The sequence below is a fragment of the Macaca mulatta genome, chromosome 16 (assembly GCF_049350105.2).
Source record: "Macaca mulatta isolate MMU2019108-1 chromosome 16, T2T-MMU8v2.0, whole genome shotgun sequence".
In the NCBI taxonomy this organism is placed as follows: Eukaryota; Metazoa; Chordata; class Mammalia; order Primates; family Cercopithecidae; genus Macaca; species Macaca mulatta.
Window position 1 is genome coordinate 15,664,233 of NC_133421.1, and position 27,960 is coordinate 15,692,192.

General features: G+C 39.7%; 1 protein-coding gene across 2 annotated transcripts in view; it reads left to right on the forward strand.

Annotated features, from left to right (window-relative positions):
• Positions 1-27,960, forward strand: part of COX10 (cytochrome c oxidase assembly factor heme A:farnesyltransferase COX10) — a 557,575-nt gene that overhangs the window by 495,585 nt on the left and 34,030 nt on the right. For both annotated transcript variants that reach the window (XM_077969621.1, NM_001194644.2), the window contains 1 exon segment: positions 12,344-12,414. In XM_077969621.1, the coding sequence (XP_077825747.1) occupies positions 12,344-12,414 (71 nt within the window).

The following is a 27,960-nucleotide window of genomic DNA, read 5'->3' on the forward strand; positions in this document are numbered from 1 at the left end:
TGGAGATAGAGAGTAGAAGGATGGTTACCAGAGGCTGGGAAGGATAGTGGGATGGTGGGGATGGTTAATGGTACAAAAAAATAGGATGAATGAATAAGGCCTAATATTTGATAGTATAGCAGGGTGACTATACAATAATAGTTTAATCGTACATTTTAATAACTAAAAGAGTATAATTGAATTGTTTGTAACACAAAAGATAAATGTTTGAGGGGATGGATATCCCATTTTCCATGATGTGACTATTATACATTGCATGACAGTATCAGAACATCTCATGTACCCCATAAATATATATACCTACTATGTACCTACAAAAATTAAAAATTAAAACAATTAAAAACAATTTTTAAAGAAAACACATGGTCTTTATAGACAGTTGAAAACTACAAAAAGGTAAAGAATAGTAAATTAGCTTACCTCTCACTATCCAGAGACAAGGATGGTAAATATTTTGATGTTTTCTCCTTCCATCTTTTTTCAGAAAGCATTGCTTGCAAATTGAGATCTCTCTGAAAGGAAAAAGGGGTCAGTTCCATAGCAGTGATTCTTGGAGCTAGTAGAAACCAGTTTAACTTTCTGAGTGTTTTACTTGTAGGATGTGGCACTTTGCCTCTGATAAGTGCTAGGTGACCTTTTAGATCCTTTATTTTTTCCTTCATGGATGAAGCCTTAAAATCCAGCCTAATGAGAGACGGCCTGAGTAATCTGTTTAGAGGAGAATATTGCCCCAATCACCACATGGAGTGAAAAGCCACTTCTGATGAATGCCAGAGCACACACATTCATTATTTCAAATGCCTCATAGGGGGAAAATCAATGGGAAGGAGTCTTACTTAGTTTGTTTATTCTAGGTAAGGCAACAGAGCATTGGTAACGAGAGAGTAATGGCTGACTGGGTGTCTTTACTGATTTGTAAGCTGAAAGTAATGGCATATGGAATCCTGCTGGATAAGGTGCCTCTCCCTGTGCTTTATTTTTTTTTGTTTGTTTTTAACATCCCTTTTAACTTGGTCTGAGATTGATTGAGACATTATCTTGAACCCTGGAAGCTGTGAGCCATATTGGAATGACAAACACTTGTTGACAGTGTTGAGAAGATGGATGGAAAAACAAACTCCCACGAGGGTCACATGTTTGTTTTCCTGTTGACTCTCTAGAAGAATGTTGCGTCCATTATTTAATGCAGGGGAAGAAAAAGTTATTATCAAATTCAGTATTTTCTGAGCCTGTCTTACAAACATCTCTGGAATACATCTGTCTTTTGCATAGGATATAATTAATCAAAGTAGGACTAGGAAGTACATCACTTAGGCTGTTCTATTTCTAGCCATTTTTGTTATCTATGTATTTTGGCTCACAGAGTTCAATAGTATCATAAGTATGTATTGTCTGTTAGAAGGATTAGTAAGTGTGTATTTTGTATCTGAGCATTAACTATTTGGATAATATATAATTATAATTAATATATATTTTAATGTATTACTCGGTAATTATATATACTATATTAAAATACAACATGTTATATTTTGTAATATAAAAGGTATTATTAGATAGCCTATAACATATATAACAATATAGTTATAATATATTAAAGTTAATATTCACTGACATAAAAATGTATATAAGAAAGCACAAACATTAGAATAGGTGTCTAATAGATATATCCATTAGTATAACACGCCCTAGATTTTTATCATGTGACCATGAGGAAAAAAAAAAATGATCCATTTACTACTCTGTTAAATAGAACTGTTAATTGATTCCCAAACCGATTATGAGACGAAGACTAGTATAAATACTTACTATGTTTATATCAATTATTGCCCTTCAGATACTTAAACTAGGGATACCCTTTCTACTACAGGCAAGTTATTTTGTAGGTATGATGTATGTGAAATGAAATGATTCGAGGTTGTTAGTTTTACAGTGTATTATAAATAATTTAACTGCATCTGTCTACCGAGCATCTTCTCACTTTTTTGTAATAAAATTTTCCTTTGCTATGGAGAAAATAGTACATGTGGTTTTAGTGGCTATACTGTGTCTTTGTGTCTCTCTACCAACACCCTCCGCATGCTCGCAGGATAGTTACCTCATTCCTTGGCCATGATGATTCATGGCTGTGATGGTTCTGGACTTTTCTTGGAGCTAGGCGGAAATAAACTAGTTTTTAGGGTGGCTAGGAGTGTGGAAGGCAGGGACTACCGTTGTCATTTTGCCTGCTTCATGGAAAAAGCCTGCATGCAGGAATAAACCAAGCCAATTTAAGAGATGGGAGGAGCCCGTGTCATGATGGCATCATTTGAAATTCTGAATCTTGTCCTTCCTGAAAGCAGGTAGAACCCTGTTATAAGCAATAATAAAGCCCCATTTTCCTTTGAGCTAGTTTGAGTTGTGTTTCTATCACTTGCAATCCCAAGAGCCTGAGTACTATAACAGATCCCAGGATTGCCAGAGGGCAATAAATGTGGATAAATGTGCGGGAGGATATGACTGATTGGGAAGGGAGATGGTGAGGAAGTGAACCTGAAGAAAAAAAGGAAAAGTTTACGGCCAGACACAGTGACTCACACCTGTAATCCCAGCACTCTAGGAGGCTGAGGCAAGTGGATCATTTGTGGCGAAGAGTTCGAGACCAGCCTGGACAATGTGGTGAAACCCCATCTCTACCAAAAATACAAAAAATTAGCTGGGTGTGGTGCCGTGCACCTGTGGCCCCAGCTACTTGCGAGGCTGAGGTAGGAGGATCCCTTGAGCCCGGGAGGCAGAGGTTGCAGCCAGCGTGATTGTGCCACTGTACTTTAGCCTGGGCAACAGAGTAAAACCCTGCCTCAAAAAAAAAAAAGAAAAAAGTTTACAATGAAAGGAGTTCTAAAAGATTGGTGGATTTTAATGACGAAAGACTGAGAGGAAAACCTCTTTTGAACATTTAACCTAGACAGAAAATAAGTTGATTTCTGAAGAAAAGGTGTTACTCCTTTCTGTGCAATATTAACGTTTGAAATGTTTAGTCTTTGTGTATTAGGATGTTGGAGGTTAAAGGAGTCAAACCCCGTTGTAGGTTTGATTTCAACTGGAAAGGGTGGAGGCCTTGGAGGTAACCTGACCATTAGAATCGATGTCCAGTCTTTCCCTCACTTCTCTTTTATCCCATTCTGTGGCCACAGACAACTAAGAGAAAGGAGGGCATGTTTTCCGGGGGTTTGGTTTGTATGGTTCCAGGGAAAGACGTTTCAGTTGGCCCAGTTTGAATCAGATAATACACTCAGTAATCACTGTGTCCAGCAGTAGTGTAAGGTACTGGATTCTTTAGCATTTGAGACCATGAACAAGAGCCTTCAACTAGAAGAAGGCAGGTGCAGTACAAGACTGGTCCCTGACAGAATTAGCTTGACCTGGACAGCTGCCCAAATTCTGTTTACTACAGCATATTACTTTCAGTGTTCTCTGAAGTAGTGAGGGCATATGAAAAAGGGGGCCAAACAGTATATTCTAAGGGTTGATATGACTGCATTTGTCTTGTTTTCAGCACAAGTTGCCAGAGTTTTTACTTCACTGCTTCAGAAGTAGTTGGAACCAACTGAAAATGATAACATTATGAAAAACTAGTTATTATAAAGCACAGGAAAAAAAATGAGTAGACTAAAGCCAGCTGTATATAGGTTCTGAAATAACTGTTGAAGTGTTTAAATTGCTCAGTGAAATATACAGTGCTTTATATTTAGGAAATGTGGTTTAAATATCTAAACCAATAGAGTAACCCTAACTGAAAGCATTATAGTAAATGCATGAAGAACAGAATCAAGTAGCATCATGAGTTCTGATCCCTTGGTGCTAGGAAGAATTGCTGGGCCCTCGCTGAAATGAACCAGGAGTCTTGGTTAGCATGGTATTTTTGCCCAGATGTTGCTTGTCCTGCAAAATTTAAGCATTCATGGGAGTCAGATGCTGCTGCCAAGTTATGGCATCCTGGAGTTCAATTGCTATTTATTTCTATCCTTCCATGGATGATGTACCAGAAACATAGAAAAGATAGTATCTTTTTTCATTCATCCAGATGAAATGACACATTAGAATTCCTGAACTAAACACACACACACACACACACACACATACACACACACGAGAACTGCCAAGATAGTTACTTAACCACAAGTTTATTTGTTAAATTAGATAACACCTTACAAGCATTTAAATCACTTGATTTGTAATTGGAATCCTCTTTTATCCCATGAAATTCAATTAAAGTACATATATCAAGTCATGAGGAAAGATTATTCCAAATACTTACAGAATGTGTTTGAATATTGGGGAAGGGAAAGAATGTGAACGTTTCAGGCAGGACCTTTTAATTACATGTAATTTCAATTAATTCAGTAAAGAAGATAGACCCTAACAAGCAAATAATTTTTCGACACTTATTATATAAATTATACATCAGTTTTAAATAATATAGTGCAGTCTGCAGATATGTTTGTTTGCACTGATGGTTTATTAAATAAATTATTTATTGAGTGCCTATTTGCATGGTACTACACCGTTTCCCCTTAACATTAAGGAATTATGAATTCACATATCTCAGGAAGTTAGCCATTTAGATTGTTAGTTAAGAGGAATATATTGAAAAACTAAATACCTTTAAGCAGTGGCTCTGTTGAAAGTAAGAGAAATTTGTATCAAAGTTTGATCAGAATGTCAGAACCACTATGCAGGATATCAGGGCTGTGTATTAGTCCGTTTTCACGCTGCTGATAAACACATACCCGAGATTGGGCAATTTACAAAAGAAAGAGGTTTAATTGGACCTACAGTTCCACATGGCTGGGGAGGTCTCACAATCATGGTGGAAGGTGAAAGGCACATCTTGCATTGCAGCAGGTAAGATAGAGAATGAGAACCAAGCGAAACAGGTTTCCCCTTATCGAACCATCAGATCTTGTGAGGCATTTTCACTACCACAAGAACAGTATGGAGGAAATCGCCACCATGATTCAACTCTCTCCCACCAGGTCCCTCCCACAACACATAGAAATTATGGGAGTACAATTCAAGATGAGATTTGGGTGGGGACACACAGCCAAACCATATCAGGCTGATGTAGGGGTTAGACCTTATGCATTCCTTTGAGTTAAGCAGCCTGTGAGGCTGTTGCCCCAGTATCTAGTGCTGGGCCTGACAAAAGCAGAGCCGTCTGTAAGGGAAGTAGAAGAGAGCAAGAACAACCTGGAATCTGTGAGGATGACCTAAAATCATCAGAATAAACTAGACCACATGACTGTCTCTTGCCCTTGCCACTTCTAAACATCGGACTTTGATAATGCACATGACCTACAGAAGAGCTTGTATGTTCTCCCAAGGAGCAGCGCACATACTTGGCCCAGGATAGTGAGAAGCTGGAAAAGCTCGGGGATCGGCTGCAACCCAAGGATATCTGGCAGGAGCTACAGAAACTGCAGGCCCAGCACTGCTCCAGGCCAACAGTGTGAGCCAACAGATTCACAATTGTGTGTGCTCCACTGTAGTACCTGACCTTATGCCAATTTTCCAAGTGTAAGCATGGCTACTGCTTCATTTCCAACTTCCACATCTCATGTAAGCTTCTTTTGGCCAGCCCTAACCTAAAACTGTACAGAAAGGGAATTCTGGGTAATGTAGTTCTGGATTAACTAAATTGACACAGCACAGAGCCATCACGGTTCACTCTTGTCAACTTGGCAGTCAGATACATCTTTCAGCCATACTAAACTTCCAAATAAGGTGATAGCAGAATCGTGTTTTATGCCAAACACAATAAAACTTTCCCTCTTACAACCAAAAAATCACTAATTTACTCCCCAAAAGAGAATACAAGTCTCTGTTCATCTTTAGGTGCCATTCATTTCTCTTCAAGCTCCTTGATATTGCATAACTTAAATAGTGAGGTGTGAGTCTAAATACTGTTAACATATTTTACATTAAATGGTAGGAGGATAGGAGAGAGGAATAAAAAGTTTCATATATACAAATACAGTTCTATCAAAATACGAAAAAAGCATTTATAACTGTTCTAGTCCTCATTTCTGCAACTGATCACAGGGTCATTGCTGGTATTTATAACCACTTTCTTCTGATAGCCAGTCCCTATTCTCTTTGTCCTTGGCAAACACTTTGTCCTTACCCCGTAACACAACCAAAACCTGGAACTGGAGCTTTCATATACTGCTGTGGGAATGAAAAAGTGGCACAACCACTTCGTGAAATAGTTTGAGAGTTTCCTAAGTAGTTTAAATACCTCATCTATATGATATATGTGTGTTTAGCTTTGAGAGTGAAAAGCATATGTCCTTACAAAGACTTGCACACAGATGTTCATAGCTGCTTTTCTGTAATAGTTAAAAACTATTAGAAATGTTCAAATATCCATTAACCAGATATCCATCCAAAAACCAAATATCCATCAGCAAGTAAAAGGATGCACAAACTGCGATACAGTTGAATATTACTCAGCAATAAAAAGGAATGAACTATTGAAACCCTCCGCAAGATGGTGAATATCAAAAGTTGTTATTTGGAGTGCTAAAAATTCAGACAAAAAGAGTCCATTTTATTTACATAAAACTCTAGAAAATGCAAGTAATGTATAGGAACACAGAACAATTCAGTGGCTGCCTGAGGACAAGAAACTTGTGAATTGGGTGGAAGAGGGGGACTACAGGGAAACATAACGAAACATTTTGGGTTGATTTGAATATATTCAGTACCTTGATTGGTGGGTGTTTTGTGGGTAAATACATAAGTTGAAACTTACCAAATTAAATAGTTTAAATATGTGTAGGATATTGCATGTCGATTATACCTTAATAAAGATATAACTGTTAAGAAAAAGAGATTGACTCTAACAATGGATAATTTGTATTTTTATTTACCAACTAGAGTGACATTGCTATGTTGTAAAATTATAAAAGATTTATTCACTTGACCTGCTACTTTTAAATTATGTAATTCTTGATGAGTGTTTGTTCTATTTGCATTATTTTGAATTCACATAAATTGCAACCACACATCTCTTCAGTGGTTCAGACAAGTGCCATGGGGATTGAAAGGAGAGAGGGATAACATTTAAGTCAGAAGTTTAGGCTTCAGTCTAGGTAGTTGAATTTGAACTTAGTGTTAAAAGATGGGTTGGGTTTGTTAAGTGAAGATTCAAGGAACATCAGTCTAATCAATGGATGCAGACATAGGCGAGAAATGAGCAGAAGTGCATGATGTGCTACAGTCCATCACTTACACTGTCTTTTCAGATCCTCATAGTAACTTCAATAGTTAGAGAAATTATTCCCATTTGCAGCTGAGGAAACTAAGGCTTCCGACATAATTTTCTCCAACTTCAGAGTCAGAAACTGGCTGAGTCTTCAACTCCCGTGGGCAGTTTGCTCTGTTCCTGAGACAGCGACGAGTGTGACCAGGGGATAAAAATAAAGTAATTGAGAAGCTTGAAAGTAGTGTGAGGGCTGGATTAGGGATAGCCTTTGAATAACTTTCTAAGAATTTGGATTTTTCAGTGTCTGTTGGAAGTGAGCAGTGTGAGGAGTCCCTTCAATATTTTTGAGCAAGTAATTTCATTAGGCTTCTATAGTAGTGGCAATAGCAGAGTGAACCAGGAAGGGTAGGTTTGAGAAATATTATGAAGTCCAAATAATCAGGATGTGGTGATGAATTGGATATGGTTGGCCAATGCATGGAAGAAATCAGCTGATTCTAAAGATTCTGACATAGGTTATAGAGAAGTTGTATGTTTAACAAAAAAGAATCTGGAGAGGCACTTTGATTTTCATAGGGATGTGTTGAATTCAGTTTGAGACACATTGAGTCTGTGATGTTAAAACACCTAAACGAAAAAAAAAAAAAAAACAGCAATCAAGTGACTTTACAAAATTGGAGCCCAGGAGAAAGTCGGGGCTGCACACCTAGTGGTTTTATTGAAAGATAGGAGAGTGAGGCCGGGCACTGTGGCTCACGCCTGTAATCACAGCACTTTGGGAGGCCGAGACGGGTGGATCACGAGGTCAGGAGATCGAGACCATCCTGGCTAACACGGTGAAACCCTGTCTCTACTAAAATACAAAAAATTAGCCGGATGTGGTGGCGGGTGCCTGTAGTCCCAGCTACTCGGGAGGCTGAGGCAGGAGAATGGCGTGAACGCGGGAGGCGGAGCTCGCAGTGAGCCGAGATTGCGCCACCGCAATCCAGCCTGGGCGATACAGTGAGACTCCATCTCAAAAAAAAAAAAAAGATTGGAGAGTGAACACAGAAGGCAAGGGTCTGCACTTTGGGTAAGGCTCATTGTGTTGGAGGGAAAGGGAAAGATTGCTTCCTCTTCATCTCCGCTGTCACAGCCCTGTTCAGGCCCTCATCATCTCACCTGGGCTTCTTTACAATGTTTTCTGTCAAAATCATCCTCCAAGTGGCGGTCATAGGGATCAATCCAAAATACACCTCGTACACAGCAGAGTCTTGGCACATTAGCGTGGCACGTGAGACTCTCCGTGACCCTTGTCTACCTCTGGAGCTTCATCACCAGCCATGCAGCAACACTCATGGTAATAGCAAATAAACTAATCTTTAGTGAGCACATTCTGTGTGCCAGGCATCATGCGTATGTACATTATCTTAATCCTTACATCACCTGACAAGTTCTATATTATATGAAGAAATTAGGTTTACCCAGGTTGCACAGCCACTATTCAATGGTAAATCTGAATTTTTTTTTTTGTTTTTTGAAACAGAGTCTTGCTCTGTCATCCAGGCTGGAGTGCAGTGGCGTGATCTCAACTCACTGCAAGCTCTGCCTCCCGGGAAGGTTCACGCCATTCTCCTGCCTCAGCCTCCCAAGTTGCTGGGACTACAGGTGCCCGCCACCACGTCCAACTAATTTTTTGTATTTTTAGTAGAGACGGGGTTTCACCATGTATCCAGGATGGTCTCGATCTCCTGACCTCATGATCCGCCCCCCTCGGCCTCCCAAAGTTCTGGGATTACAGGCATGAGCCACCGTGCCCGGCCTAAATCTGAAATTTAACCCTAATTTCTCTAGGTACAAGACTGGGCTCCTAATCGGTCTGCTGTGTTGAACTTCTCCTAGGTACTCCAGCATTTCATCAAAATTCTGCCTCCTGTGCATTTGTTTGTGCTTCCTCTGTCTGGAGTGCTTGTCCTTCCTACCCTATACCCTTAACCATCTAGCCCTGCTCAGCCTTTAAGCTTCCCTTAAAGAGTACTTGAGGAAAATCGTCCTTGCCCTTTTCTGTCTCCCTACCTGGGTTCAGAGCCCATTCTCTGGACTCCCATAATCCTTTGCACAACTCTGTCCTCCTACTGCACATGTGATTATAATTAACCAGGTTCTCTTATCTCAGTCCTTCTAGTGGATTAGGGGTTGGCAGACATTTTCCACAGAGTAAGACAGTGAACATTCTATGCTTTGTGGGCTATGGGTCTCTGTTGCAACTGCCCAGCTCTGCTGTTCTGTAAAAGCAGTCATAGCAATACTTAGGCAAGTGGGTGTAGCTGAATTCCAATAAAACTTTGTTTATGGACCCTGAAATTTGACTTGCATATAATTTTCACATGCCACAAGTACTCTTCTTTTAACTTACTTTCCCAATTATTAAGGAGATATAAAAAGACAGTGGCTTGGTGGGTCTTAAAAACAGGTGCAGGCTGGATTTGGCCCATTAGCTCTAGTTTGCCAACACCTGCATACTGCATAGAGTAAGAACTTCTTGAAAGCAGGTTCTGAATCTAATTGACTTTCGTATCCGCATTGTATGGTGTGTAGTAAACACTAAGGAAATTGTATGGACTGAATAGTGACCTAAAGAGGAGCATTGAGAGAATGTAGAATTAGGAGAACCCCTTTTAAGTAGTGTGTTCAAGTCAAGGCATGACTGTTTTCAAAAGGAGGGGAACATTCTAGGCATTTATCCTGTAACAATAATTGCACACATATGCAGATACATGTTTAGGGATGTTTGTCATATAGAATGATGAACAATAACCTACCTGTTCATCTCTACGGGATTGGTTTTATGGTATATCCATTAAGTGGAATATGCTGCAGTAGATAAAAACTGCAGCTGCCACAGTTTCTTCCAACAGAAACCAATTCAAAAAAGCCACCTGTAGAGTGAACACTGCCATTTCCTAATCTAGGGTCTTCTCATGCAGCCATGGCCTCAGGCAATGCAGGTGAGGCAATGCAGACTCCTGACATTTAGTTTCTTACTCTGACTACAGCCACACACACAGGAACCCAGGTGCAGCAGTGCCCAGGAAGCTCTGAAAACTCAGGCTTGGTATACAGCTCCTTTTGCAATGCATGTAAAATGCTTAACATGTATAGCCCATTCTTCGTAAAGGTTAGCCATCAAGAGAAGAATATCTTGTATTCTTACAATTATAGATAATATATGCTCTCTTAATGCTGTGGGGATAGTGGTGGTTATCATTATTGGTATGCAGTTTTCTTTTAAAGGTCTGAGAATCACAGGTAGCTGTGGTTAAATGAGCTGTAACTGGATGGTCAGTATGCCCCAAGTGTGAGGGACTAGGGCTAGTAGATACTTAATATGAATGACAGGGAATCCTCACTGTGCGTAACACTCAGAGTGTTGTGAGTGAAGTGACTATAGTAATGTGAAAGGAATGAGAAAGAAAAAAGTAAATAATCATACTGGAAAATGTCATTGTGTTTAGGAATATCAAGACATTGTAAAAAAATTAAAAGTAGATAGTCTGTAGTACAGGATACAGGGAAAGGAAACGTATGTCAAAGTTTTTTTTTAAATTAAAGGGAACACAATTTACCAGATGTCCCAAACTTACAGGGATAAATTCTACATTTCTCAAATAGTTCAGAATAAATTTTCTTTCATTTTTAACCTGTACTTCTTAGCAAATCATACTAGATGACTTGTAAAAGTACAATAAAATACAATGTTACTTATTCGTCTTTTTAGCACTAGTGTTTACTTTTTTCTAACATTTATAGAACGCATATCAAGTACAACACACTCTACAAAGAGCTATGATTCATACAGACATTAGTAAGACATGATTCCTGTCACTCAAATCTAATCAGACCAGGAATTTCTGAAATCTGTTGTTTATGTTTCTCTTGAAAAAAAAATTTTGTGGTCAAATAAATTTGGGGAACACTGCCTAAAGTAAGGTTAATTAGGTTTCTTCACTTTGGGATTTCTCAGAGATTTTATTGTACTAATATGGTTTGACCATAGAGTCAGTTATTCTTCCTGGAGCAACTCCAGGGACAGTAAGGGAACATAGCTGGGGAAATACTGACTTCAGCCTTCCATTGAATTATTGTTTCATCTGTTGATTTGGTTCTAGCCCATTGAGTCAAAGATATGCTTAAATAATAACCTGATCAGCACATTTTTTGAGTATTCTGTTTTAGCAAAAAAGGAGACAAGTAAGAGACATTAATAACAAATTTAAGAACATACTGTACAGTTTGTCAAGGTTTTGGAAAATTAGTTTTGATAATCCCTTGGGCCTTGTCTTTTAATAGGTAAACAATTAAAACTGTACTTCATTATTAGGATGACCATACCAATCTATTGTCCAAGCCAGGATGCTTTCAGAATGAAAGAGGTTTCTGTTAATGATGCTGGCACCAAGATGTGAATTAGAACTATCCTGGACAGAACAGGATGGTTACCTTCATCACAGTATATCCTCAATTTCATCTGAGATCTTAATTATGTCAGCCCTGGTTCTTGACATCAGTAGTCCATTCCCCAGGGTCAGTTGATTCTTGGTTGATTCACAGGCTTTGGGTTGTGTGAAAGATTCTGAAATTATTTACAGCGCTAATGCTTCAAATCTGAAACTATACAAGTGACCCTTGAGTGACACGGGTTTGAACTGTGTGGGTCTACTTATACATGGATTTATTTCAATCAGCATAGACTGCAGGATGTGAAACTTGAATATAGAGAGGGGCCACCTTTTCTCATAGGCGGGTTCTGGAGGGCCTACTGCGGGAGTTGAGTGTGTGTGGATTTGGTTATCCACACATGGGGGATCCTAGAGCCAATCGTCTGCATTTGTCAAGGGACATACCACTTGTATGTTTAACAAGTGATTTTCAAAGTGGATAAAAGTAGATATTCCTGGCACCTAGTGCAAATTGTTTTCTTTTTTAATTTTTCTTCAAGAAGTGCCAGAGTATTGATTTATACTATCAAAATTAAAATGAAGTTCACTATAGAAAAAATGTTCAGTACTAAAGCAGAAGAAAGGAACTGTTTTATAGTTAATGTTGTCTGTCTTTTTACAGTTTTTTGAGGTGCCATTTGACTCAAACATGAATAGGACAAAGAACAGACCGCTGGTTCGTGGACAGATCAGGTAAAATCATGAACACAAGTGTCTTCCACATTATAAAGCATTCATTTGCTTGTTCATCTGAGTCATTTCCCACTATTTTGCTTTGAGCTGTGAAGTGAAAATAAAATACCCACAAAGGAACAAATTGATATGGAAATGCAGTACTTTCCACCTCTAACCAAAATGTTTTATAAAGCACTTGAGATGGATGTAAGAATGGCAGGGTTTTTTTTTATGGTAGTAAATTATGTGATAGATTTTTTTTGTTAATTCTACTTTGAGACATAGACTTTCATTTGTAGTGGCTGAAGATGAAAACATTGCATTAACGCAAATGATTTTCAGACAAATCCATCTAGGGTCTCAGCAGAAGGATGTCTGAAATCTTACTTTTTCAGATAAACTGATAATGCTGTTGTATGCCAAGTAAAGCACTGCCTCCATCACTCTCCACCAATTTCAATTAAGTAGAACTAAAAGGCATATAAATATTTTAATATCACTAATGCTTAATAATTAAACATTTTACTTCCTGGAGACCTCTAAACCGGCATTTAAAAACTTTTTTTTTAACCTAATATATATTACAAGCCTAGAAGAATAAAAAGGGCCAAATGGTTTATACTGACTGTGATAAATCACTGGATTCTGTCTTCACGTTTCTAGGCAATGCCCTCATGGAGCTTAAAATTTATTGTGGTAACACTTGTGAATCAAATGATCACACATATTTAGGTAAAACAATAAAGGAAGCAAATGTATATGCAGTCAGATTAATCTATGCAAAAATGATCTTTAATATTATCTGGTTTTAGACATTTCTCAATGAATTTATTAAAAAGGGCAATAGAACCAGATGAAAAGATGTAAGAACAAAAAACTCACATCTACTGATACTTTATTTCTTTTTTCTGAAATATAAACAAAGGTATATGCTGTGTTTGAGGTTTAGAAACTGTCAAAAGTACTTTTATTTGGGTAGATCTGTTTTAGAGGGGAAAATGCAAAGTCTGTAACCTATCTCAAGAGCTAAAAGCTGCTGTTGCCCCTAGTAATGCTTTGGAATTTCTGTTCAGTCGTTTTTCCTCAGTGAAATTATACCCTCCTTTAGAACCAGGGAAGTGTAGGAATAGGCCCAGCAAGTAGTCTTTAAGCATAATCAGATAAAGGCTCATCATTTTAAACAGCCCATCTTTACTTTGTCCAGCCCATCTTACTTTGTGGTGGATGCACAACCTGTTAGTACTCAGGAGGGAGCACTGGGGCCTTAGCTGTTGTAATTGGCAACACTCTCCTTTTAAAGGGGGTTTGGATCATGTTCCCAAAAGACACAGTCCCAAATATTGAAGTCCCAAAAGATCAAAATTCCTAAAGTCTCGAATCCCTAATGTCCAAAGTCCCGCAAATTCCAATCACAGGATAGTAAAATCATGTTAGGTGGAACTATCACTTTATTTTTATCTTTATTTAAAGCTTAAGTATGGTTTAAGGAGATGCATATGGATGCCAGGTTGACAAGGGGTGAACTTGTGGACTTCATTATAGGTGTCAACTTGACTAGATTGAAGAATACCTAGAAACCAGGGAAAGCATTATTTTGGGTGTGTCTGTGAGGGTATTTCCAGAGGAGAATAGTGTGTGAATCTGAGTAGATAGGGAAGATTTGCCCTCAATGTTGGTGGGTAACATCCGGTTGGCTGGAGGCCGGAAGAGAACAGATAAAGAGAGCGAATTGGTGTCTCTGTAAGAGCTGGGACAGACTTATCTTCCGCTGCCTTAGACATCAGAACGCCAGGCTTGCTGGCCTTTGGACTCTAGGACATATACCAGGAGCCCCCTGGGTCCTGAGGCTTTCAGCCTGAGCTGAAAAGCTCCTAGGGTCATTGACATCCTAGGGTCTTCAGTTTGCGGATGGCCTGTCGTGGGACTTCTCAGCTACCATAATTGCATGAGCCAATTCCCCTCAACAAATCCCCTCTCATATATCTATATACACATCCTATTGGTTCTGTATCCCTGTAGAACTCTGACTAATACAGATTTGCCACTGGGGAAGCCAAAGGTTATTCCTTCTTACTGTATTTCTTACAGCACGATGGAAGAGATCTGTGATATTGTTCCCTCTAAAAAAGACTGTGATAAGTTAAGTGTATGAGGCTACCTAATGGTGAAAGATAAACATTTTCAAGCTAATTATTATTGGTGCTTTGAAAGCAGAAAATTGCTTAATTGCAACAGCTGGCAATAACCAGACTTTCAAATGGATAGCATATACTTATAAAATTTGTAGACCACAACCACTTTCGGAAAACAAGTGTAGTGAGTGTTTCGAAGACCATAGAAGTGAAAATACTGGCAAAAAATACAAGAAATCTTCCCTGTCAAATTATTCTGTCATGTACAACTTCTGCCCCTTCACACATAACACCATGTTTGCCTTCAAAAAATGCCCTTCATCAGAGAATAAAAGGAATTCAACAAGCCCAGGAACCTTCTGAACCAAAGACACTTGCCGATATTGAAGTTCCTCTAGTGTCACAAAAAACCATTAAATGGTGACCTGTTCTTGATTAGTGATTTGACTGTCAAAGAAGACAGACTTGTTATACTTACCACTCAGTCTAATGTAGAAAAATCAGCACATGCTTCACGTTGGGTAATGGATGGCACTTTCAACTATCCTCACTTTTTTTTTTTAATCAACTATATAGAATATGCCCCTGTTGGATCCACAAATTCTAAAAATTATTCCCTCCTTTATGTATTAATGACTGGAAAATGTGAAGCAGTTTATAAACACTTATTTGAAGATTTGGAAGACTTTGCAAAAGAAAATGGATTGTAATCAGATCCTCAAACACAGATACAAAGTTAGGTGCAATCAAGGCATCTAAAGTGAATTTCAAGATGTTACCAATAAAGTGTATTTTTTCCATTCAGCCCAATGCATTTGGCGGAAAATTCAGATGAGCGGGTTGGCTACATGATTTGGCAACACTGAAAACCGAAAACCTCACTTTAAAAATACATTATTTGCCTGCATTGGCATTCCTTCCAACTTATGACATTCCAGGAGCTTTTAATAAATTAAAGCTGCATTTGCCTGAAGAAACCAGTAAAGTTACTGACTGGTTTGAAAATAATTATGTGCATGTTAGGATAAGATGACACGAAAAATGGTGCTGCTCTTCGATCACCAGTATTGTTTCCACCAAATTTATGTTCTGTATATGGGTGCATATGGAATGGATTTCCTTTTACCCAAAATAACATAGAAGCATGGCATAAGACGGGAAAATTTATTTATTTATTTATTTTTCTATTTAGAGACAGAGTCTCACTCTCTTGCCCAGGCTAGAGTGCAGTGGCGTGATCTTGGCTCACTGCAACCTCCACCTCCCAGGTTCAAGTGATTCCCCTCCCTCGGCCTCCCAAGTAGTTGGGACTACAGGTGTGTGCCACCACACCTGGCTGATTTTTTGGTATTTTTGTAGAGATGGGGTTTTGCCATGTTGGCCAGGCTGCTCTTGAACTCCTGACCTCAAGTGATCCTCCTGGCTTGGCCTCCCAAAGTGCTGGGATTACAGGCATGAGCTACCGTGCCCAGCCAGGAAAATTTAATAAGGCATGCTCATGTCAGTTTATATCAAATCATAGAAGAGTTTCAAAAAGATCAGAACCACATTGAAAATGAATGTGAATGTATTCTCCAAGGAGAGCCGTGTCTTAAAAGAAAAAAAGCAGCTATTCATCGTGATGCAAGAAATCAAGATATGGGTAATGATTATGAAAGTCGGCCTGCTCTAATGGACTGTCTCTGTTCAATTGCTCATAATCTATCCCTGTAATGCTCTTTCATTTGTCTAATTTTCTTTTTTAGTTTTTTTCTTTCTCTTCAGTTTTATTCACCATTTTAAATTGTCGGCATTGTTTTTACAATTCACTATGCTATGTATTTCATCTTCACATCATTTCCAATTCCGGAGGTGTAGATTGTGTAAGGCCTTTTAGAGTTCTAATTCAATTTGTGCGTTTTTTGCAAACCTGACTCCACAAAGTGCATTATCACAAATTTGACTTTGTGTATTAGCATTGTGCATGGATGTAAAAACACTGACAGTTCCTCAACAAATGGAAAGATGTCCTTTTTATCCATCTGTGTTTGTGAAAGATAGAAGTTCTCAAGATCTTGGCTCTGGGGACTGCGTATGTGGTGATGGTGACCCATCATGGTTTTTGAGCAGTCTTGTGAAAAGACTTAGGTTGTTTGTCATGGCATTTCAGAGGAACACAGTTTTACCGCTGGCTGCACACCATCACCATTCATAGTGATACGGATTTATACATTTCCTTTGTTTGACCTCTTTCTTTATGAATAAGGTTTGTCTGCTTTTAACTGTTATGCCCATGTGACTGTCATTAGTATACCTGAGTGTTTATGCTTGCACAAATGAATATGTTATTATTGCCTATTTTATTGTGTAAAGTGGCTTATAAAGTGTTCTATCATGTTTTTGTATGTTTCTCAAATTCCCTTTCAAAAATGTACAGATATCTTTTAAAGAATTTTTAAATTATTTTTTCCAGAATTATATTTTCAGGATTTTGATCTTTTGGGATTTTAGACTTTAAGGATTTTGATTTTTCAAGATTTCAACATTTGGGATTATGGCGTTCTGTTGAGGAAAATAAACAACGGGTTTCTAAGGCATCCCTTTGTGCAAGCCATAGACAAAATGGCAAAGAATAGATCCCAGTGAGAACCACTTAGAGTATGTGGCCTTGAAGCAAGTGAGGAACAAGAAGCCATTGGCCAGACATTATAGCCCAAAGATGTATCTCTAGCTATTCACCTAGATCCAGAGATTAAATTGAGTCAGTGAAAGAAAGAAGAGAAGGTGTCATTGTTACGTGTATATCAGGTGATTAGGATCAAAGAGATCACGTAGGGAAAGTGTTCTCCCACATAGCATGATTGTAAAATGGGCTGAAGGTCAAATGGGTTTGCCCAGGACAGTCCTGGTTTGCCCCCACAGAATTATTGATAACGTCCTGTTTCCCTTTCAACAATGCCCAGTTTGGATGATAACAATAATGCCACACTGTACAGAGGGAAATATGATTCTGATGCTCACAGAATTTCCTTATTTCTGAGGCTGTTTCATGCAAATTGGCATTGCTTATTTTGCTTAGAAGAGAAAAACATATAAATGTAAAGTATAATGTATCTAAATTATTATAGTTTCCAGGTATGCAGGCATACCTGATTTTATTGCACTTTGCTTTATTATGCTTCACAGATACTACATTTTTTACAAATTGAAGGTCTGTGGCAAGCCTGCAGCAGACAAGTCTGTTGGTGCCATTTTTCCAGCAGCACATGGTCACTTTGTGTCTCTGTGTCACACTTTCATAATTCATACAATATTTCAAGCTTTTTGTTATTATTATATCTGGCATGGTGATCTGTGATCAGTGGTGTTTGATGTTACTATTGTAATTGTTTTGGGACACCACCAACTGTGCCTATAGAAGACAGCAAACTTAATCGATAAGTGGTTGTGTGTGTTTTGACTGCTTCACCAACTGGCAGTTTCCCCATCTCTCCCCCGCTCCTTGGACCTCCTTCTTCCCTGAGAACCAACAATATTGAAATTAGCCCAATTAATAACCCTACAATAGCCTTGTGTGTAGAAGTGAAAGGAAAAATTGCATGTCTCTCACTTTAAGTCAAAAGCTAGAAACGATTAAGCTTAATGAGGAAGGTGGCATGTTGAAAGCTGAGATAGGCTGAAGGCTAGGCGTCTGGCCCCAAACAGCCAAGTTGTGAATGTAAAGGACAAGTTATTGGAGGAAATTAAAAGTGCTACTTCAGTGAATACACAAATGATAAGAAAGTGAAACAGTCTTATTGCTGATATGAAGAATGTTTTAGTGATCTGGCTAGATCTAAGCAGCCACAGCATTACCTCACACGAAAGCCTAATCCAAAGCAAGGCCCTAACTCTCTTCAGTTTTATGAAGGCCGAGAGAGGTGAGGAAACTGCAGAAGAAGCGTTTGAAACTGGCAGGGATTGGTTCATGAGGTTTAAGAAAATAAGCCATCTTCAAAACAAAAAGTACAAGGTGAAGCAGCAAGTGCTAATGGAGAAGCTGCAGCAAGTTATCCAGAATACCTAGCTATAAGTTCATTGATGAACGTGGCCAAACTAAACAATAGAGTTTTCATATCAACAAAACAACCCTCTATTGGAAGAAGATGCCATCTAGGACTTCGATAGCTAGAGGGGAGTAGTGAATGCCTGGCTTCAAAACTTCAAAGGATAGGCTAACTCTCTCATTAGAGGCTAAGGCTGATGCTATCTTTAGGTTGAAGCCAGTGCTCATTTACCATTCCAAAAATCCTAAGACTCTTAAGAGTTACACTAAATCTACTCTGCCTGTACTCTATAAATGGAAAAACAAAGCCTGGATACCAGTACATCTGTTTACAACATGGTTTACTGAATATTTTGAAACCTATTGCTCAGAGGAAAAGATTGCCTGCAAAGTATTACTGCTTATTGACAATGCACCTGGTCACCCAAGAGCTCTGATGGAGATATACAAGGAAACTAATGTTTTCATGCCTGCCAACATAACATCCATTCTGCAGCCCTGGATCAAAGAGTCATTTCGACTTTTTTTTTTTTTTTTTTTTTGAGACAGTCTCCCTCTGTCACTCAGGCTGGAGTACAGTGGTGCAATCTCTACTCACTACAACCTCCACCTCCTGGGTTCAAGCGATTCTCCTGCCTCAGCCTCTTGAGTAGCTGGGATTACAGGCATGCGCCACCACCCCTGGCTAATTTGTGTGGGTGTGTCTGTGTTTTTAGTAGAGATGGGGTTTCACCGTGTCGGTCAGGCTGGTCTCGAACTCTGGACCTTGTGATCTGCCCGCCTCGGCCTCCCAAAGTGCTGGGATTACAACCATGATTGACTTTTTAGTTTTATTTAAGAAATACATTTTGTAAGGCTGTTCCCATAGATCGTGATTCCTCCGTTGGATCTGGGCAAAGCAAATTGAAAACTGTCTGGAAAGGATTCACCATTCTACATGCCACGAAAAACATTCATGATTCAGGGAGGAGGTTAAAATGTCAACATTAACAGGGGTTTGAAAAAAGTTGCTTCCAACTCTAATGTATGACATTGGGGAGTTTAATACTTCAGTGGAGGCAGATGTGAAAGAAATAGCAAGAGAATGAGAATTAGAAGTAGACCCTAGAGATGTGACTGGATTGCTGCAATCTCATGATAAAACTTGAACACATGAAGAATTGCTTCTTATGGATGAGTAAAGAAAGTGGTTTCTTGAGACCTAATGTATTTCTGACGAAGATGCTGTGAACATTGTTGAAATGAAAACAAAGGATTTAAAATTTTATATTAACTTGATAGATAAAGCAGTGTCAGAGTTTGAGAGGACTAATTCCAATTTTGAAAGAAGTTCTACTGTGGGTAAATTGCTATCAAATAGCATTGCATTCTGTAGAAAAATCTTTCATGAAATGGAGAGTCAATCAGTTGGGCAGTGTATTAGTTCATTTTCACACTGATACAAAGAACTACTGAGACTGGGTCATTTATAAAGAAAAGAGATTTAATTGACTCACAATTCCACATGGCTGGGGAGGCCTCAGGAAATTTACAGTCATAGTAGAAGGTGAAGCAGAAGCAAGCACCTTCCTACATGGTAGCAGGAGACAGAAAGGCAAAGGGAGAACTGCCACAAACTTTTAAACCATCAGATCTTGTGAGAACTCCCTATCATGAGAACAGCATAGGGGAAACCACACCCATGATCCAACCACCACCTCCCAGCAGGTCCCTCCCTCCACATGTGAGAATTACAATTTGAGATGAGATTTGGCAGGGACACAGAGCCAAACCGTATCATTCCGCCCCTGGCTCCTCCCAAATCTCATGTCCTTCTCACATTTCAATACACAATCATGCCTTCCCAACAGTCCCTCAAAGTCTTAACTCATTCCAGCATTAACTCAAAATTCCAAGTCCAAAGTCCCATCTGAGACAAGGGAAATCCCTTTCACCTATGAGCCTATAAAATCAAAAACAAGTTAGTTACCCACAAGATACAATGAGGGTACAGGCATTGGCTAAATGCTCCCATTCCAAGTGGGAGAAATTGGCCAAAACAAAGGGGCTGCAGGCCCCATGCATGTCCGAAACCCAAAAGGACAATCATTAAATCTTGAAGCTCCAAAATAATCTCCTTTGACTCCATGTCTCACATCCAGGGCACACTGTTGCAAGAGTTGGGCTCCCAAGGCCTTGGGCAGTTCTGCTTCTGTGGCTTTTCAGGGTACAGCCCTCATGACTGCTTTCACGGGCTACCCTTGAGTGTCTGTGGCTTTTCCAGGCACACGGTGCAGGCTGTCAGTGGATCTACCATTCTGAGGTCTGGAGGATAGTAGCTGTCTTCTCACAGTTCCACTAGGCAGTGCTCCAGTGAGGACTCTGTATAAAGGCTCTGCCCTGGCAGAGGTTCTCCATGAGGGCTCAGCCCTTGCATGCAGCAGACTTCTGCCTGGACATCCAGGCATTTCCATACTCTGAAATCTAGGCAGAGGCTCCCGAAGCCCAACTGTTGTCTTCTGTGCACCTGCAGGCCCAACACCATGTGGAAGCAACCAAGGCTTGGGGCTTGCATCTTCTGAAGGCATAGCTTGAGCTGTACCTTGGCTCTTTTTAGCCACAGCTAGAGCTGGAACGGCTGGGACACAGGGCTGTACAGAAGCTGTACAGAGCAGCAGGGCCCTGGCCTCAGCCCATGAAGCCATTTTTCACTCCTATGCCTCTGGGCCTGTGATGGGAGGGGCTGCAGCAAAGATCTCTGGAATACTCTGGAGAGATTTTTCCCATTCTCTTGGCAATTAACATTCTGCTCTTCATTCTTATGCAAATTTCTACAGGCAGCTTGAATTTCTCTGCAGAAAATGAGTTTTTCTTTTCTACCACATGGTCAGACTGTAAATCTTTCAAACTTTTACATTCTGCCTACCTTTTAAACGTAAGTTCTAACTTCAGACCATCTATTTGTGAATGCATATGACTGTACACCTTCAGAAAAAATCAGGTCACCTCTTGAATGCTTTGCTGCTTAGAAATTTCTTCTGCCAGGTATCCTAAATCATCTCTCTCAAGTTCAAAGTTCCACAGATCTCTAGGACAGGGGCATAATATCTCTTTGCTAAAGCATAGCAAGAGTGACCTTTACTCCAATTCCCAATAATTTCCTTGTCACCATCTGAGACCACCTTAGCCTGGACTTCATTGTCCATATCACTGTCAGCATTTTGGTTAAAACCATTCAACAAGTCTCCAGGAAGTTCCAAACATTCCCACATCTTCCTGTCTTTTTCTGAGCCCTTCAAACTTTTCCAACCTCTGCCCACTACCCAGCTCCAAAGTCGCTTCCACATTTTCAGGTATCTTCATAACAGCACCCCACTCCTGGTACCAATTTTCTGTATTAGTCCATTTTCACACTGCTATAAAGAACTACCTGAGACTGGGTCGTTTATAAAGAAAAGACATTTAATTGACTCACAGTTCCACATGGCTGGGGAGGCCATATGGACAAACAAACTGACTTGTTTGAACATTTCTGGCAAATCGTTCTGGCTATAATGATTGTTGTAATGAGGGAGTTAGATTTAGAGCCTCCTATTATTCCCTGGCAAAGAACACACCTTTGAGTTCATATGTCACATATTAGGGACTCACATTGAAGAGTGAATCCTTTGGTTTGGATGTGGTTTGTTTGTCCTCACCAAAACTTGTGTTGAAAGTTGATCCCTGATGTGTTGGTGTTGGGAGGTAGGGCCTAGTGGGAGGTGTTTGGGTTATGGGATCAGATTCTTCATGAATGGCTTAGTGCTGTTGTCATGGTGAATCCGTTTTTGCTCTCAGGAGACTGGATTAGTTCTCATAGGAATGGATTAGTCTCTGAGAGAGTGGGTTGCCATAAAGCAGGATGCCCTCAGGTTTTCCCATTTGTACATGTCTGCTTCCCTGTTGACCTTCTTTGCTGTATTTTGATGCTGTGTGAAAGCTCTCACCAGAAGCCAGAGCCATGCCCTTGAACTTCACAGCCTACAGAACAGTGAGCTAAGTAACTTCTTTTTTTTTTTATAAATTACCCAGTCTCAGGTATTGTTTTATAGCAACATGAAATGGACTAATATAGTGAGTAAACCCACTTTACAAGTTGAGTCTGCAAACTCAGTCATGCAATTAAGGAAAATGTCAGAGAAGTTTAACCTCTTAATAGAAAGATTAAATATTATCCAGTTTTAACTTGGTGACTGGAAAAAGCCAATTAGCAATTTTACAAATTTTTATGTAATAAATAACATGTGAGTCTTCAGGCATTCTTCATATGATGATCATGGTCTAATGAAAAGTGTTACTTAACTGACTCTAAGCATGACAAGTCATTTAATTAATCTCTCCACATTACTGGTTCCTCATGTGTAAAGAACAATCATAATTGCTAACCTAGGCCAGGTGCATGGTTCACACCTGTAATTTCAACACTTTGGGAGGCAAAGGTGGGCAGACCACTTGAGGCCAGGAGTTTGAGACCAACCTGAGCAACATAGTGGGACCCTGTTTTTACAAAAAAAAAAAAAAAATTAAAATTAGCTGTACATGGTGGCACGCTCCTGTCATCACAGCTACTTGGAGACTGAGGCGGGAGAATTGCTTGAGCTCTGGATTTGGAGGTTCCAGTGAGCTATGATTGCACCACTGCACTCCAGCCTGGGGAACAGAATGAGACCCTGTCTCAGGGAAAAGAAAAATCCTAACCTGTTCATCTCATAACATTATTATGGATATAATAATAAGATCACTAAAATCATGTAAATAAAAGTACGTTGTTAGGGAAGAGGTTTAAAGCTGTAGAGAAATGTTGAGTTGTTTACAGAATTTGAATGTCTTTTTAAAATTTGCTTTAAAATATACTTGTCAGCTAATAACATAAAAAAGAAATTCAAGTTATTTTCAAAGGATGGGGAGGAGTAAGCAAAAACACTTGCTGAATAAGTGAACTCAGAGTGAAAACTGTGTGTTTCCATTATGATTAAGTTGGTAGGCAAAAACACTCAGTGGAAAGTAGTGGCGGGTTATTGAAACTTTCCCTCATACTATCATCATCAGAACACTTTTGTGGAGAGTGTTGTCTATGTAGAAAAGGGTGCTAGTTCCTAAGGTTGCAGAGAGGTGAATGACATGGTCTTCATTCTCTTGCAATCACGTCAAGGAGATGGCAACACACGTGCATTAAAAGGACACTAAGTGTTGTCAAAGGTACATTTCACTCAACAAATGTGTTTTTTTAATGCACACGCCAGCCGGGCATGGTGCTCGACCCTAGAGGCGCAGTGGTGATGAAGACACACTTCTGTGTCTCGTGGGATTCTGAGTCATGAAGCATCTCATGTGTGTAACGTGCTAAATACCACAGACAGGCCCACTGTGACGTGGGAGCACAAAGAGGAGTATCTGCCTCAAACTGAGGAGGACAAGGATTACTTCTCAGGGAATGAGTCTTGAAGCTGAGAACCAGAGGATGAGTAAGAAATAAGCCATTCTGCCTGTTCCCTGCTGAGCTCTTGTTTCTGTTCCTTCCTCCTCCACCTACTCTAGTTTGGTGGTCCTTAACCTCCTTCTCATCTCACTTCCCTGCATTTACTACACTCCACACTGTCTGTACCTCCAGCCCAGATTGCTTTTCTGAGCCTAGTTCCTTTGAAAATCTATTGGGCTGCCCCTGCAGGCAGCTCACATTTGTATGTTTTACCCCAATTCACTTTCGTTCCCAAATCTTTTTCCTTAATACCTTAATTTATGTTCCAAAGTCAGGCACCTATAAAGCCATCCTAGACACTCTTTTTGTTATCCCCTTCATCTGATTACTCAACAAATTGTGTCTTTTCAACCCCCTGGTTTACCCTGGAATCTATGCCCTCTCACCTCAGTGCTTTAGCTTCAGACCATCATCAGTTTTGCGTGGGTTATTACAGCACATCCCAGCTGATTTCTCTGCCTTCTTCCTAACCCTCCTTCCATCTGTCTTCCACTCAGCTGGCAGATAGGTCTCCCGTAAGTGATCAATCACTCTTTCACCAAACATATTCAAGACAAAACACGTATCTTTGCTGTGGTGAAAAGTACTGCAATAAACATGAGTACAGGTATCTTTTTGATTTATATTGATTTCTTTCCTTTTGGGTAGATAGTAGTGGGATTGCTGGATCAAATGGTAGTTCTATTTTTAGTTCTTTGGGAGATCGCCATACTCTTTTCCATAGAGGCTATACTAATTTACATGCCCATCAACAGTGTGTAAGAGTTCCCTTTTCTCTGCATCCTCATCAACATCTTCATTTTTTGTCTTTTTATAATAACAATCGCTATTCTGACTGAGGTAAAATGATATCTCTTTGTGGTTTTAATTTGCATTACTCTGATGATTAGTGATGTTGCGCATTTTCTTGTATACGTTTTGGCTATTCGTATGTTTTCTTTTTTTCTTTTTCTTTTTTTTTTTCTTTTGAGACAGGTCCTGCTCTGTTACCCAGGCTGGAGTGCAGTGGCAGGACTATGGCTCACTGCACCCTCAATCTCCGGAACTCGTGATCCTCCCACCTCAGCCTCCCAAGTAGCTGGAATTACAGGTGCCAGTCGCTGGGCCTAGGTAATTTTTTTTACTTTCTGTGGCTGGTCTCGAACTCCTGGGCTCAAACGTTTCTCCTCCCTCAGCCTCCTGAAGTGCTGGGATTACAAGTGCAAGCCAGCACACCCAGCTAATTTTTTTTTTAATTTTTTGTAGACACAGGGTCTCACTATGTCACCCAGGCTGGTCTCAAACTCCTGGCCTCAAGTGATCTTTCCATCTTGGCCTCCCAAAATGCTGGGATTACAGGCATGAGCCACCATGTATGTCTTCTTTCAAAAAATGTCATGTCATTTGCCCACATTTCCATGGCATTATTTGTTTGTTTGTTTTTACTATTGAGCTGTTTGAATTCCTTGTACATTCTGGGTATTAACACTGTCGCATGAACAGTTGTAGGCACCATTGTCAATACTGTATTACAGAGGTGAACAAAACAGACAAAATTCTTGCTGTCGTGGAGCTTGCATGCTAGCCATTATATGTGGCAGGTAGCTAATGCTTAATAATGGATGGATGGACAGGTGGATGGATGATAGAGAAAGAAATGACCTCCCAGGTGGGAGAAATACAGAAGTAAAGATACCAAAGAAGGAATACATAGCTTCTGCTGTCAAGGCGATGAGAAGGTTATTAGGACAGGAGTGGAGAATGAGGAAAGAGACAAAATGAACATCAAGATAGAGAGTCAGGCTGTAGACCTTGACAGAAATATAGGTTTTGGATAGGTAGAGAATGAAGCAAAGACCATATCAGGCAAGATGAACATGGTGAGCAAAGGTGCAAAGACGGGAGTGCAAAATATATGTGTAAGGATAAAAACAGGCAACCCGGCCAGCGGTGGAGGGAAGAATGTGTATAGGGGAATTGTGAGGAAGTTAAACTGGGAAGAGGTTAAGGAAAATGTACGGACCAGACTACACTGTGAGGGCTGTTCTGTGGGAATTGGACCTTGGTCCATGTTGTTCTGGAGCTCCTAACTAGTACATAGTAAGGCAAGAGAGAGAAAGAAAAGGCACATACATTGGAAAGAAATGAAATTCTTTTCACAATGTGATTGTTTACATGGAAAATTCAAAGGAATCTACAGAAAAGCTACCAGCAGTAATTAGTAAATCTAGCACGGGTAAAGGATACAAGGTCAGTATACCAAAATCACCTGTGGGATTCCACTTCCAGCATGGCAACATGGGCTGCTCCCCAGTGAAACTGGGCTCGGCAAAGGACTCTTCGATAAAGCACAAAAGCCACAAACCACGCAAGAAACGTAGATAAACTGTACTTCATCAAAATTAAAAACTTCTGCTCTTCAGAAGACACTTAAAATGAAAATATAAGCCACAGAGTAGGAGATGACATTTGTAAAACACAGACATGGTAAAGAACTCATGTCCAGAATACAGAAAGAAGTCTTAAACTCATTAAGAAAACCATCTTAAAAGTAGACAAAAGGGGCTGGGCACAGTGACTCACACCTGTAATCCTAGCCCTTTAGGAGGCCAAAGCAGGAGGATTGCTTGAGCCCAGGAGTTTGAGACCAGTCTGTGCAATATAGTGAGACCTCATCTTTACAAAGTTTTTTTAAAAAATTAGACAGGTATGGTGGCATGTGCCTGTAGTCCCAACTACTTGGGAGGCTGAGGAGGGAGGATCACTCGAGCCCAGGAAGCAGACATTGCAGTCAGCTAAGATCACACTGGTGCACTCTAGTCTGGGTGACGGAGCAAGACCTTGTCTCAAAAAAAAAAAAAAAAAAAAAAAAAAAGGTGCGTAAAAGATTTAAATAGGCCCTACTCCAAAGATGAAATACAGATGTTAAATAAGCAAAAGATTTTCAGCGTCAGTAATCATTAGGGGAAATGCAAATTAAAAACACAATGAGATACCACTACACACCGATTAGCATAATTAACATTTATTAAAAGCAACAATACAGTGCTGACAAGGGGTGGAATACCTGAAGCTCTCATATATTGCTAGTGTGAATGCAGAATGGTACAATCAGTTCGGAGAACAGTTTGGCAGATTTCAATAAATTTAAACAAAATTTACCATACAATCCCACTCCTGTGTATGTGTGGACACATGTCCATACAAAGATCTGTACATGAATATTAGCTTAAATATCCCTAAAGACAACCTAAACATCCCTCAGCTGGTGAATGGATGAACAAATTACGGCTGAAATACTACTTAGAAATAAAAAGGAACAAACCACTGGTACATGCAGTGACACGGGTGTGTTTCAGAAGCACTCTGTTAAGTGAAAGAAGACAGAGACAAAAGACGACGTGCCGTATGATGCTATTTATGTGACATTTCAGAAAGCCAAAACTAGGCACAGAAGTAAGGTCAGTGGTTACCAGGAACTGGGGGGTGACAGGAGGGAACTGGCTACAGAGGGGCATAAGAAACTGTTTGAAAAGATAAATTTATATGCTCTATATCTTGATTGTGGTAGTGGTTACGCTGTGTTTACCTTTTTTTTTTTTTTTTTTAACTCAGAACTAACGGTACACTTGAAATTGATAAATTTGTATATGAAAAATTAGAGTCTGTTTTAGACTAGATTTTCAGAGCACTTGGTTTTTCCTTGGGGAATAGAATGCTATAGTTTGTAGAACATAAGATTTTGGGGTCCGACTGCCTGGAATCAAAGCCTAGCTCCTCTGCCTGCTTCACCATGCAACCCTGACCATATTACTTAACTTCTCTGAGGCTCTATTTCCTCACCTATAAAATGAGGATCGTGCCTTCCACCTCACAGAGTTATGTGAGAAAACGACTGTTCTCATAAAGCCATCAGTAAATGATACTGTTGT